Raw genomic sequence first — 12,244 nt, 5'->3', positions numbered from 1 at the left:
CCGGCCCCCCGTCCCGCCCTCCCTCTTGGGGTCCCATCGCAGCGCCCCAAGGGCTCGCTCTCATTACCCGCCCTCACACCCCGCCCTCTAAACGCGACTCCCCGAGACCCCCAGGAGCGCCCCTCCCACAGGATCCCCTCACAGGACATCCCCACAGGATCCCCTCAGGAGCGCCCCTCCCACAGGATCCCCCCACAGGATATCCCCACAGGATCCCCCCCGGAGCGCCCCTCCCAAAGGATCCCCCACAGGATCCCCCCTCACAGGATATCCCTCCACAGGATCCCCTCAGGAGCGCCCCTCCCACAGGATCCACTCACAGGATATCCCCACAGGATCCCCCCAGGAGCGCCCCTCCCAAAGGATCCCCTACAGGATCCCCCCTCACAGGACCCTCGTCCGGACCCGCCGCCGCCGCCGCTCACCTGACCACGCCCCTCTATTATTATGCAAACGAGGCTCCCGCCGCACCGCCCGCGATTGGCCACTCGGCGCCGACTCGCTGAGCACAGCCAAACGCGGGTTGGCTGGGTGTGATGACGTAAGAGGGAAGCGGCGGAAGGGGGGTCGGGGCTGACGGGCGCGGCGCGCGCGCGCTGCTGGCGGCCCGACCAATCAGCAGCCAGCGTGGGGACGAGGAAGTGTTGTGAATAGGGCAGCATCTTAAAGGGGCAACCACAAAGCGGTGGGGACTCATTAACAGCGGCCCACTGTGGGCAGCGCCTTAAAGGGGCAACGTCATGGCGGCGTCCCGCCGCCGCCGCCCCATCCCAGTGACCCCAGTGCGCTCCCATCGCTCCCAGTAACCGCAGTGCCCACCTCAGCGCTGACCCACTGATTCAGCTACCCTGCTCCCAGCAGCCCCAGTACCCACCCAGCAGGGGGTACCCATGACACCAGTACTTATCCTAGAGTCCCAGTGACCGCAGCACTCCCCCAACACTGCTTCCAGTCACCCCAGTACAGCCCATACTGGTTCCAGTGACTCCATTAAATTCACAAGGGGAAGTCCCCCGCGACCTCCAGTCTGCTCCTAGCGTCTCCAGTATTCACACAGTTGGGGATCCCCATGATGCCTGTAGTTACCATAGCGTCCCAGTGACCCTAATACTCCTCTCTAGAGGGTCTCAGTGCCTCCAGTACTGCTCATACTGGTCCCAGTCACAACAGTACCTACTCAACAGGAGCTCCCAGTTGCCCAAGTAAGCCCACACTACTCCCAGTGACACCAGTATTCACCCAAGAATGGGTGCCCATGACTCCAGTAGCCACCCCAGAGTCCCAGTGACCCCAGTACTCCCCCCACACTGTCCCCAGCCCCCCAGTGGGGCCTATAATGGCCCCAGACACATCATGACCCAGAAGGTCCCAGTCACCCCCACATGACTCCTAGTAACCCCAGTGCCCACCCAAGCAGGGGGTCCCCATGACATCTGTGTCCCAGATGACCTGTGAGTGACCAGCATCCCAGTGACTCCCAGCTGACTGGTTCCAGTGCCCACAATCCTTGTACCCTCACTCCTGCAGTCTGACACTCCCCACTTGGTGCATACTGGGGTATTGGGGTGACTGGGAGCAGTGTGATGGTGTACTGGGATCACTGGAATTCTGGGGTGCCTACGGGCAGCATGGGGACCATCGCCTTGCTAGGGTGGGTACTGAGGTCACTGGGAGCAGTGTGGAGGTACTGGAGTGACTGGGACATTCCCTTGTGGGTAATGGGACTGTTACAGGCAGCACTGGCGTACTGGGAGCTGTGTGAGAGTTCTGGGGTCTGTGGGACTGCTGTGGGCAAGGCAGGAAGTGGGGGAGTAATACTGGGATCACTGGGGACAGCACTGGTGTGACTGGGGGCAGTACAGGACCAGCACTGGTGTGACTGGGAGCAGTGCCGTGGTACTGGAGTGACTGGGAGCAGTACAGGGCCACTACTGGTGTTAGTGGGAACGGCGTGGGGGCAGCCGTTGGGGTCTGGGAGCAGTGTGGGAACAGCAGTGGAGTCCCGTGGGATCGGAGTGGGGACAGCACTGGGGTAACTGGTGTAACTGGGCGCTCCCCGCGCCGCCTCCCCCCGCCCGGGCCGCCCCCCGCTCTCCCCGCCCAGGACGGATCCCCGGGGGATGCGGGGATCAGCGGAGCCGGCCGGTCCCTCCCTGTCCCTGCCATCTCCTCCCTCCTCCCTCCGTGTCCCTCCCCGTCCCCTCCCATTCCCTGGCGGTGCCTCCCGCCGGGCCCGTCCCGCCGCTGTCCCCGCGGGCTCAGGCCGGGCCATGGCGGAGTCCCCGCAGCCCCCGCAGTCCCCGGGCCCGGCGCTGCCGCTGCGGGCGCGGCTCAGCTTCGCGTGCGGGCACTTCCTGAACGACGCGTGCTCGGCGCTCTGGTTCACCTACCTGCTGCCCTTCCTGCACGCCGTGCTCGGCTACGGGCACGGCGCGGCCGGCGGGCTGCTGCTGGCCGGCCAGGCGGCCGACGGGCTCTGCACGCCCCTGCTCGGCTTCGAGGCCGACCGGGCCCACGGCTGCGGCCGCTGCGGGCGCAGGAAGGGCTGGCACCTGGCCGGTGGGTGCGGGGACCGGAGGGACACCTGGGCGGGGGCTGCGGGGACCGGGAGCTGTGAGGGGGGAGCCGGGGGGAGAGGGCTGACCCCGGGAGAGCCGTTCTGGGGTGTCCTGAGTGGGCGACATCCGAGGGGGGAACTTTACTGGGATGCCGTAAGTAGACAGGGATGACCCTGGGGGAGCTTTCCGCGTGTGGGTGTTGCGGAACAACCAGCAGAGCCTTTCTGGCATGCTCTAAATGAAGAGGGATGGCCCCGGGGGAGACTTTCTGGATTGTCTGTGTTGGGGGACATCCAGAGCCCTTCTAGAATGCTCTAAGTGGAGAGGAGTGGCACCGAGTGATCCTACTGATTTGTTCTGTGTTGAAGGACACACAGAGGAACCTTAGGGTGGCCCAAGGGTACCTATCCAAGGTGTCTCGGGTGAAAATGGGTCGCCCAGAGTGGCCTTTCTGCAGTAGCCCGGATGGAAGTGAATGGCCATGGGGAGCCTTTCTGGGGTGCCTTGGGTGGAACGCACTGCTGAGGTGCCAAAGATAAGAGACAGGTAACCCTGAGGAGCTTTGGTTAGGGGAGGGGAGGAGTATGGCTGTGAGGGAGACCTTCTGGGTGCTCTGGGTTGGGGGTCACCTGGGGGAGCCTTTCTGGGGTGCTCTAAGTGGAGAGGATGGCTCTGGGGGGACCTTTCTGGGGTGTCCTGAGGGAGTGACCGAGGGTGCCTATCCAAGGTGACATGTGAGAATGGGTGACCCTGGGGGAGCTTTTTTGGGATGCTGGGGGTGGGAGACCCTCCTGGGGTGCCTGGAAGGGAGAAGGGTGGCCCCAAGGAGCCTTTCTGAGGTGCCCTGAGTGAGGGGAACACAGGAGAAGCTTTCTAGGATGCCCAGGGTGGGGGACAGTGGGGATGCTGGGTGGAGGGGTTTGGCCCCAACCAGCTCTGTTGGAGAGGCACAGGTGGGGGACACTCTGCTGGGGGACCCTGTGGGGACATGGTGGAGCCTCTCTGGGGTACAGGATCAGCTCCAGGATACCTTTCTGAGGTGCCCTGGAAGAGGGGAAATAAGACCAAGGGTGCCTTTCTGGGTTGGGGAATCAGCCTTGGGGATTCCCTGGAGTGGGGAGGAATTGGGGTGCCTTGTGGCATGGAGGTCTCCCTGAAGATGTGGGAGCCTTTCTGGGGAGGGGGACCGTCATGTGGCAGTGAGGTGGGGACAGGATCCCCCCAGCTGGAGAGGGGCAGCCCCAGGGGTGAGCAGAATTGTGTGCCCTGGGGTGGAAGGGAGCAGCTCCTCCGTGGAAGGGAGAGCTGCCCTGGAGGTTTTTTGGGGTGCCCTGTGGAAGGTGAAGGGGCTCTGGTGTGTTGGTAGTGCCCTGGGTGACAGGAGATGATCTGGGGTGCTTTGTGAGGAGGGGATGTCCTGGGAGGTGCTTTTTTGGGGTTCCCTGCAGCAGCGAGGTGGGGACAGAGCTGCTCCATGTGTAGGGGACAGTGGGATGCTGAGCCTGGATGGGGAAGGAGCACCATGGTATCCCTGTCCTGCCTGGGCACCATCCCACCCCGGGGGGATCCCCGCTGTCCCTCAGGCTTTGTGTGTGTGGGTGGCAGCAAGCGGGGGTGAGAACCATGTGTTCAGACCTTGGAGCTGCAGCAAAACCAAGACCATGAGTAAATTCTGGGCTTTCCCAAAAGCCCAGGTGCTTCCTGAGCAGCTCTCAGTGTCCCTGGGGGGGGCCCTGTGGCGTGGGGCCCTTGGCTGTGCTGGGGCTGTGCACCCCGGGGCCAGCAGTGGGGTACAGCCATGGGATGCACAGGAGGCTTTGGCTCACAGGAATTATTGACAGGTTGTCTTGCATTCTGCCCTGGGTAAAAAAATGCAAAGGAGTGCAGGGGTTGGTGAGGACTCATCTGCCGAGATCCTTCTCTGAGGGGCCAGTGCGGTGTAGAGAGGGGTCCTTGGTCCCTCTCTGAGGGGACAGTGTGATGTGGAGAGCAGTGTGGGTGGGAGAGGGGTCCTTGGTCCCTCTCTGAGGAGGCAGCCTGGCCTGAAGGGGGGTCCTTGGTGCTGTGGGTGGTGCAGGAGCCGGCACATCCTGCTTAGCTGGCACTGGGGACGGGACAATTGATGGAAGAAATGGCCATTGATAACAGCCCTCGGTAACGACCTGCCTCGCCCAGAGCAGACCCGCGGGGAGGGGAGGACGGTTGCAGTGTTGGTCCTCTTATCTTGATCCCAAATTTATCTCCACCAATGCTTTGTGCAACCCAACGGCAACCTGATAAGGCGTCTGACCTCGCCGGAGCTTGGCTTGGTGAGTCAGGGAGAGTGCGGGAGGGGCAGCTTCACCCCCGCCCCAGCCTGAGCCGCATCGGCGCTCTGGATTTAGGGAAGTGGCCGGAGCAGTTTCCTCCCCCTGCTCCAGCCGGGTGCTGCCCGGCGAGCACAGAGGGGAAATGCTAACTCAGGCCTTGCAGGGAGCAGAGCACAGCCCGGGGCAGGCTGGAGCAGGGACGCAGACTGTTTTCCAGGCTGCAGCGTGGGTCATTCCCACGGCGGGGGCTTCCCCAGCGCCCACCTTGGCTGACCACAGAGTGACCAGCGGTGGTGGCAAACCCACCGGATCCGGCCGTGCCGGGGCCACTCGGTTCCCTCGATCACGCTGCAGCGAGGGGTGTTGTGTGGGAGCGGGGTGTCTCGTCCGGTGGCAAACCCGTGCTCAGATCAGAGGAAACGTTGTGAAACCGCAGCCTCGGGGCGGGGGAGACACCACGAGTTGCTATCATGGCATCTTCCCACCGCGGCCGCGGCCCCGGGTGCTCCCACAGGCGCTCCGGGTGTCCCTGCCTCCTCGCTAGCTCTTTTATGGGCTCCAGCTTCCTGACGCAGTGGGGAGGAAGGGTGAGAGTCTCTTTGCTGCCTGTCTCAGCCTGTCTGGCAGTGCTGTCCCAAAATCCCTGCCCCAGGCGCCCGTGCTGGAGCAGCCTGGTGTTCTCGTGATCTGCCCCGCGGGGCCAGAGATGAGAAGCTGGGCCTTTGCCTGCCATGGGGGACTGCAGGCCTCGGCAGAATGGTCTTGGGTGGGCTCCCATGGCCTCGCCTGGGAGAGCAGGGGGTCCCCAGGACCCCTCTGATTCAGTGCAGCCACTCCTGGGCACTTGGGTTGGGGTGCAGCTCTGTGCCAGATGGGCACGGCACAGCTCCATGGGGTGGCCAGTGGGGTGACCCTGGTGGTGGGCACTGCCTGCCCCAGGGGGTCACAAGGAGGAGGTGACACTCCTGTGGTTGTGTAGGTGGCGATGGCTCATGGGTGGGCACAGGAGCAGCCCTGGGGCTGCAGCAGCCAGGTCCCACAGCTCCTGTGCTCTCCTCAGAGCCCTCACAGCCCAACAGGGTTGCAGAGCCTGACCCTGTGGGGCCCTGGGAGCCTCACGCCTCCCTGGGCCCCAGGGAACAGAGAGGATCTGGGTTGGTTTGAGCCTTCATGGACCTTCCTGTGCTTGTAGTTTGTCTGGGGCACAAGCACTACATGTGCCTGAGTCCCCTGTCCTTCAGAGGTCCTGGAGCACCAAAGCTGAGCACTATGAGCCAGTGTGGGGACCCAGCACCCCATGGGGATGGATGGGGCTGGACTGGATCACTGCTACCCTTGGCTTTGCCCTTAGCTTTGCCCTGGCCTGCATGGCTGTGCTGTTCAGGAGCAAGGAGGAGGAGGAGGAGGAAATCTCCTTCATGGGTGGGAGGAAGAGGAATCACTCATGAGGAAGAGAGGTTCTTGCAAAGTGGAGAGAGTACCTTGGGGACCTGGCAAAGTAGGCTCCCCTCAGCTGTAGGAACAGCCCTTCATCAGCACACAATGAAGCTAGGGACATGTAAGACAGTACAGGAGGACATGTGGGACAGGGCACCAGGCTCTGTGTCAGGGCCTGGGGATCTGTGGAGCAGTTGGCAGATAGGCTCTGTAACTCTGGGAAAGGGGAGGGTGAGGCCAGGCTGGCCTGTGTGCCCCACGCAGGGTCCCTATATGCAGCGTCCCCACGCTGTGTCCCTGTGCTGTCCTGCCACAGCAGAGGGAGGAGCCTGGCTCTGGTGTCCCTGACTCAGCGGGCCCTTTCCGGATCCCCCATGGCTCTTTGTCACCCTGTCATGCTGCGGGTGGTGTCTGAGTGTGGTGGAAGCATGGCTCTCTCTGCCAGCCCCACAGGAGAGGGACGTGGAGACAGAGGGGTGCCAGTGCCTGTGGCACAGCCAGAGCCCTCCCTAGGGGTGCCATATCACCATGGGCAGGCAGCAGGGAGGGGTTATCTGACTGGATATCTGCACCTGGGGACAGCAAGAACCTCCTGGTGCCTGTAGGTGTGACACTGAGGGACTGTCATGGTGTCTTGTGGGGACAGAGCAGTGCTGGGTAAAGACCTTGATCGGGGGGGTGTCTGTCTGTGCTGGGTGCCAGAGGGAAGGACATTCCCTGTGCAGGATGGGCTGAGGGGGTGTCTGGAGCTCCATGTGTCCCATCTGGCTGGGGAAGGAGCCCACCTCCCTCCCCAGCTCTGGGGTAGAACCTGTCCTGGAGAGGGCTATGTCACATTGGAGTCCCAGCTACGTGTGCAGCCTCTCACTGCTCCACTCTCTCCGCAGGCACCACCTGTGTCCTTGTGTCCTTTCCCTTTGTCTTCAGCCCCTGCCTGGCCTGCAGGGAGAGCACTCCACAGTGGGCAGCCTTCATCTACTACCTCCCCTTCATCGTCATCTTCCAGTTTGGCTGGGCAGCCACGCAGGTGTCCCACCTGGCCCTCATCCCCGAGCTGGTCAGCAGTGACCATGGGAAGGTGGAGCTCACGGCTTTCAGGTGAGCACAGCCACACCTGGGCTTGGGGGAGCTGCCCTGGGTCCCATCACTGTGTGACAGGAGGTCCCTGGGTGCTGTGGCACACCAGACACCTTGGCATGGCAGGACAAGGACTGGGCCATGTGGGTGTCCTGTGGGATGTGCCAAAGGACTCTGGTCCTGGGTTGGTGGCCCAAAGCCTTTGCTGCCGGGGGGTGTGTCTTGATGCCGGGGATGTCAGTGACACAGCCCATGGGACAGTTCCCTGAGCTGGGGACACTTCTCCTTTGGGAATGGATGGTGGCATTTAGGGGAGGGACTGTCCCTCCCAGATGCCCTCAAGGAGAGCTGGACATGGCTCTGGAGGTGAGATGTCTCCAGGGCCAGGTGGGCAGTGCACTTGGCTCATCCCTGTCAGGATCAGGATGTGGGATGGGATGTTTATTCCATGGAGCAGGGTGAGCAGGAAGGATGTGGGGTAACTGTGGGTCCAAGTGGTCCCACTCTGGGGGTACTGGGTCAGGCAGCTCCTGGCATTCTTGAAGCAGAGGTGAGCTGTGCCTGGAGGGGGACCTGCAGGGATCTTGATTTCCTCCCAGTCATGCCCTGAGGCTTGGACTGGGCACACTGGGAGTGGCAGCAGTAAGGCTGAGACCTGGCCAGGTGCCTTGTGCCCTCAGAGGTGTCACCTCAGCCATGATTCTGGGGTGCAGAGGCTGTAGCACATCTGGCTTGGAGGGCAGCCGTGGGCAGAGGTGTCCTGCTGTGCTGTCCCCATGCTTGTCCCTCTGCATCGCCCCAAGGTTTCCTTCTGCTCAGGTATGCCTTCACTGTCATGGCCAACATCACCGTGTACGGCCTGACCTGGCTCCTGCTGAACTTCCAGACGGACCAGCCCGACCACATGGAGCACCTAGGCCCACAGGACATCCCTGTGTTTCGGGTGAGTGGCAAGGCACAGTCCCTGGGGTTCCCTCTTTGCATGGCTCAGCTGGGGAGGTACTGGAGGGAGTCAGGGGGCAGTGCCCTAAAACCTCACCAACTGGGCCAGAGCCACACTGAGCCCTCTGTGAGGTTTGGGCACCCCTCCTTACCCTCCAGACTGCTGGGGGGCTGATGGTGGGCTGCCCCCACTGCTGTGCTCACCCCCACTGCCTCACCAGAACTTGGCCCTCATCGTGGTGGGGCTGGGGGCCGTGTTCTCCCTCATCTTCCACCTGGGCACCAAGGAGAAGCCATACCCACCTGGGGTGCTGCCCGAGCCAGAGGAGAGCACCCCACTGCTGCACAAGGAGCCCCCGGGCCCCCCACGCCCGCTGCTGCTCTGGAAGGACTGGCTGCTGGAGCCCTCCTTCTACCAGGTACGGCTGGGCAGGACTCCCCTGGCCTGGGCTGCTGCCACGGGGCTTGCCTAGGAGCGGGTGGGGATGGAGAGGGGAGCTCTTCTGGGCACCCATCTACCCCTTCAGAGGGGCCATCCCCTTCCTGCTGGGCACCTGTGCCATGACAGCTGGGCAGGGCAGGTCCTTTCCACAGGCTGAGCAGTGATGACCTGGCCCTGTCCCCTCCCAGGTCGCGGTGCTCTACATGGCCACCCGCCTCATCGTCAACCTGTCCCAGACCTACATCGCCATGTACCTGACCAACTCGCTGCTGCTCTCCAAGGTGGGTGCACGGCAGGTCTAGGGCCACATGGGAAGGTGTCCTGATGTGGCCTGGGGCTCATCTCCCTGCCCTTGTCCCTTGCAGAAGTACATTGCCACCATTCCCCTAGTGATGTACGTCAGTGGGTTTCTCTCCTCATTCCTCATGAAGCCTGTGAACAAATGGATTGGTCGGAATGTGAGTCCAGGATGCTGGAGAGGTTGGAGTTTGACCCCAGGAAAGGATCAGGGGTCAAATCCTGGCTGTGAGCAAAGCTCCTGGCACACCTGAGCTGGAGAGCAGGGACCCCTCATGGACCCTCTGCCAGCAACCACCCACTGCAGCATGGGTCCTGCTGGGACTGGGGGTGGTGGGTAGGGATGGGGATCTGGGTCCTGCTGGGACTGGGAGTGGTGGGTAGGGGTGTGGGTCCTGCTGGGACTGGGGGCAGTGGGCAGGGATGGTGGCAGGAGCCTGTCTTGTACATCCCTCAGGGTGGGGAACGCAACGCTGGCCCAGAGTTACCATGTCCATGCAGGCCTGACTGGGCTGCAGAGCCTTGTGGTGCCCATCAGGGGTAGAAGGGGAGTCTGGTTACACTGGCCTGGGTGGGCACACAGTCTGCAATGCCTGCAGAAGGGACCTGCTCCCACAGAGTGTCCCCTCTGTGCTGTTGAGTACCAGTGGAGTGTTCCTGGAGCACAGCAAGGACTTGCTTTTGGGGTCTCCTTGTTTAAATACAGCTTGGACAGAGCCAGGGCTGTCCCTCATGGCTCCTGGGCAATGCTGGCCTCATGCCCTCCCTGCTTGCTCCTCCCTCACCAAGTGCCAGCTGATGTCTGAACTCCCCCTTGTGCCTGTCCCCATCACAGCTGACTTACTTTGTGGGCATCCTGGTGGTCCTGGCCTTTGCCTCCTGGGTGGCCCTGGCCAGGCAAATAGGAGACGAGATCTACGGGCTGGCGGTGCTGCTCGGGGCCGGTTCAGCCACCATCCTGGTCACCTCCCTGTCTATGACTGCAGATCTCATCGGCACCAACACGGTACGGCCGCTGCTCCTGCTGGGATGGAGTGGGGGGCCACGGTGGGCACAGAACCCATGATCTGGAGTGGGCACTGGTCAGGGTTAGGGGATGGAGGCGCTGGGAGGGGGCTCTGCTGGGCCCCCGTGTTCTGTGCCCCGGGCTCTGCTGCAGTGAGGGCTCTGCCCATGAGAGGGCACACCGGGCTGCATGGCCCAGCACGGCACAGGGTTCCCTCTCCTCCCGCAGCACAGCAGCGCATTTGTCTACGGTGCCATGAGCTTCACAGACAAGATGGCCAATGGCCTGGCTGTGATGATGATCCAGAATTTGCACCCTTGCCCGTAAGTGTCTCTGCAGAGCTGGGACCCCCAGTGCCTGAGGGCCATGAGGAAACATTTCAGGGTTGGAGCAAGAGACACGGAAGGGAACCAGCCTGGATTTGTAGAATCCCAGAATGGTTTGGATTGGAAGGGACCTTAAAGCCCATCCATGGGCAGGGACACTTTTCACTACACCAGGTTGCTCCAAACCCTGTCCAACTTGGACTGGAAGACTTCCAGGGATAGGGCAGCCACAGCTGCTCTGGGCACCCTCCCAGGGAACAATTCCTGCCCAATATCCCATCCATCCCTGCCCTCTGGCAGTGGAAGCCATTCCCTGTGTCCTGTCCCTCCAGGCCTAGTCTCAAGTCCTTCTCCAGCTCTCCTGGAGCCCCTTCAGGTCTTGCAAGGGGCTCTGAGCTCTCCCTGGAGCCTTCTCTTGTCCAGCTCTGATTTGTCTTAAACCCTTCTTCACCTTCTCTCCCAGCCTTGGAGGGCCCAAGCCATACCTGGGGATATCCTTGCCCTGGGCCTTTCCCTTGCACCCCAGTGCAAACCGGTCCTCACTCTGATGTGAGGACATGGGACCACTGCATGTAGCCTGAGACCTCAGTCCCGGCCTCCAGGCACATTCCTGCCTGTCCTCACAGGACCGAGCTCTGCTGCCCTGCCTGTGTTGACTTCTACCGCTGGGTGATGGTGCTGGTCACCGGTGGCATCGCCGTTGCCGCTGTCACCACGCTGTGCTCCATCATGGTGTGGCCCATCCGGATCCGCTGCCGTGAGTGGGGCTGGGGGCTTGGGAACAGCCCAATGTGGGGCTGGGGGCACTGGGAGCCCTGTGGTCAGTGCCAGCCTGGGCTAAAGCCACAGAGTCTTTGCAGTGGGGGAGTGGTGGGAGCGCTGTCATTACCGGGCTGGCTTGTGGCCGTGCTTGCAGGGGAGCCCTCCTGGTAGGACACAGGGCAGGGCCATTGTCCAACTTCCCTGCTGCCCCCAAAGAGGGGCTGTGTTTGCTTGCTGTGCCCTTCTGGGGGGCAACATCCCCCTGGCCCAGTCATGGCCATGCTGGTCTCAGGGCTCCAAGGGGTGTCAGGGTGTGGCAGCAAATGTGGGGGTGGTGGGGTGCCAGGCTGGGGAGCTAGCACCTCTGTTCAGTGCCTGTTCTGCCTCTTGGGGTGCCAGTGCCTCGCTGTGGGGTGGGGGAACAGGACAGACCCCTCGTGCTGCTGGGGGCCCTGCTGGGTCAGGCCCCTGGTGCTAGCAGAAGAGTCCAGGAGGGCCAGACCAGCACATGAGGATCACCCCACTCTGCCATCTCTCCTGACCTGTCCCTTCCTCCTCTTCCTCCAGGTACTGTGGGCCTGGAGGGGCTGATCAGCACAAGGACCCCTGAAAGTGGCACTGGGAGCACTGAGGGAGAGAGCCAGAGCGGCACCGTCAACTGAGTGGGGCTGTGTCCTTGGCCACCGTGTCCTCAGGGCTGTCTCCTCAGGGCTGTGTCCTCGGCCACCACGTCCTGGGCCACTGCGGTGCCACACTCTGAGTCTGGAGGGTCCCCCTGCACTGGGGGCCACTGGGCTCTGGGGAGGGGGTGACCCCACCCTATCTCCTTGCACTGGACTCGTATTCCCACCCTGACCTTATGTCCCCATCCTGGACTCCGGTGTCCCAGGCCCCACTGGGCCCATGAAGGCTGTCCCCGGTGCGGTGTCACTGGTGCAGGGTCACCTGTCACCTCTCACCTGCACAATGAACACTAAAAGGGCCTAGGCCAGGCCGGGGCGGCCCCAGAAGAGGGGAGCGCTCGGCCCGAGGTTTTAACCTGCTTTTGTAAGGTCAATACGTACAAACGGCACTTTATAAAGGAGGAG

The 12,244-nt window shown here is 62.6% G+C and overlaps 2 protein-coding genes across 3 annotated transcripts in view; one reads left to right on the top strand and one right to left on the bottom strand.

Annotated features, from left to right (window-relative positions):
- Positions 1–562, bottom strand: part of HMG20B (high mobility group 20B) — a 7,333-nt gene extending 6,771 nt beyond the window's left edge. The window contains exon 1 of one of the 2 annotated variants that reach the window (XM_041465294.1): positions 426–562. The gene's annotated coding sequence lies outside the window, so the exon portion shown is untranslated. Of the gene's footprint in view, positions 1–320; positions 375–425 lie in introns of those variants that run through there. The other variant, XM_041465292.1, reaches the window with a different exon arrangement.
- A 1,670-nt stretch (positions 563–2,232) lies between these two features.
- On the top strand, positions 2,233–12,244 carry MFSD12 (major facilitator superfamily domain containing 12). The gene is made up of 10 exons (XM_041465291.1): positions 2,233–2,559; positions 7,192–7,402; positions 8,201–8,324; positions 8,545–8,742; positions 8,954–9,046; positions 9,131–9,223; positions 9,898–10,068; positions 10,297–10,391; positions 11,021–11,151; positions 11,724–12,244. Exons 1-10 carry the CDS (start codon positions 2,271–2,273, stop codon positions 11,816–11,818), a joined length of 1,500 nt encoding a protein of 499 aa, XP_041321225.1. The 5' UTR covers positions 2,233–2,270; the 3' UTR covers positions 11,819–12,244.

The sequence above is a fragment of the Pyrgilauda ruficollis genome, unplaced genomic scaffold, assembly GCF_017590135.1.
Source record: "Pyrgilauda ruficollis isolate IOZ18807 unplaced genomic scaffold, ASM1759013v1 scaffold188, whole genome shotgun sequence".
Lineage (NCBI taxonomy): Eukaryota > Metazoa > Chordata > Aves > Passeriformes > Passeridae > Pyrgilauda > Pyrgilauda ruficollis.
The sequence above is the reverse complement of the archived record's forward strand: the minus strand, read 5'-3'. Positions and strand labels throughout refer to the sequence as shown.

What these genes read in the sequence shown, in the direction of transcription:
- MFSD12 (XM_041465291.1), top strand. Translation starts at nt 2,271, where the DNA reads ATGGCGGAGTCCCCGCAGCCCCCGCAGTCCCCGGGCCCGGCGCTGCCG. An exon ending in AGGACATCCCTGTGTTTCGG is followed by an intron (nt 8,325 to 8,544) that starts GTGAGTGGCAAG and finishes CTGCCTCACCAG; the next exon opens with AACTTGGCCCTCATCGTGGT. An exon ending in ATCTCATCGGCACCAACACG is followed by an intron (nt 10,069 to 10,296) that starts GTACGGCCGCTG and finishes CTCCTCCCGCAG; the next exon opens with CACAGCAGCGCATTTGTCTA.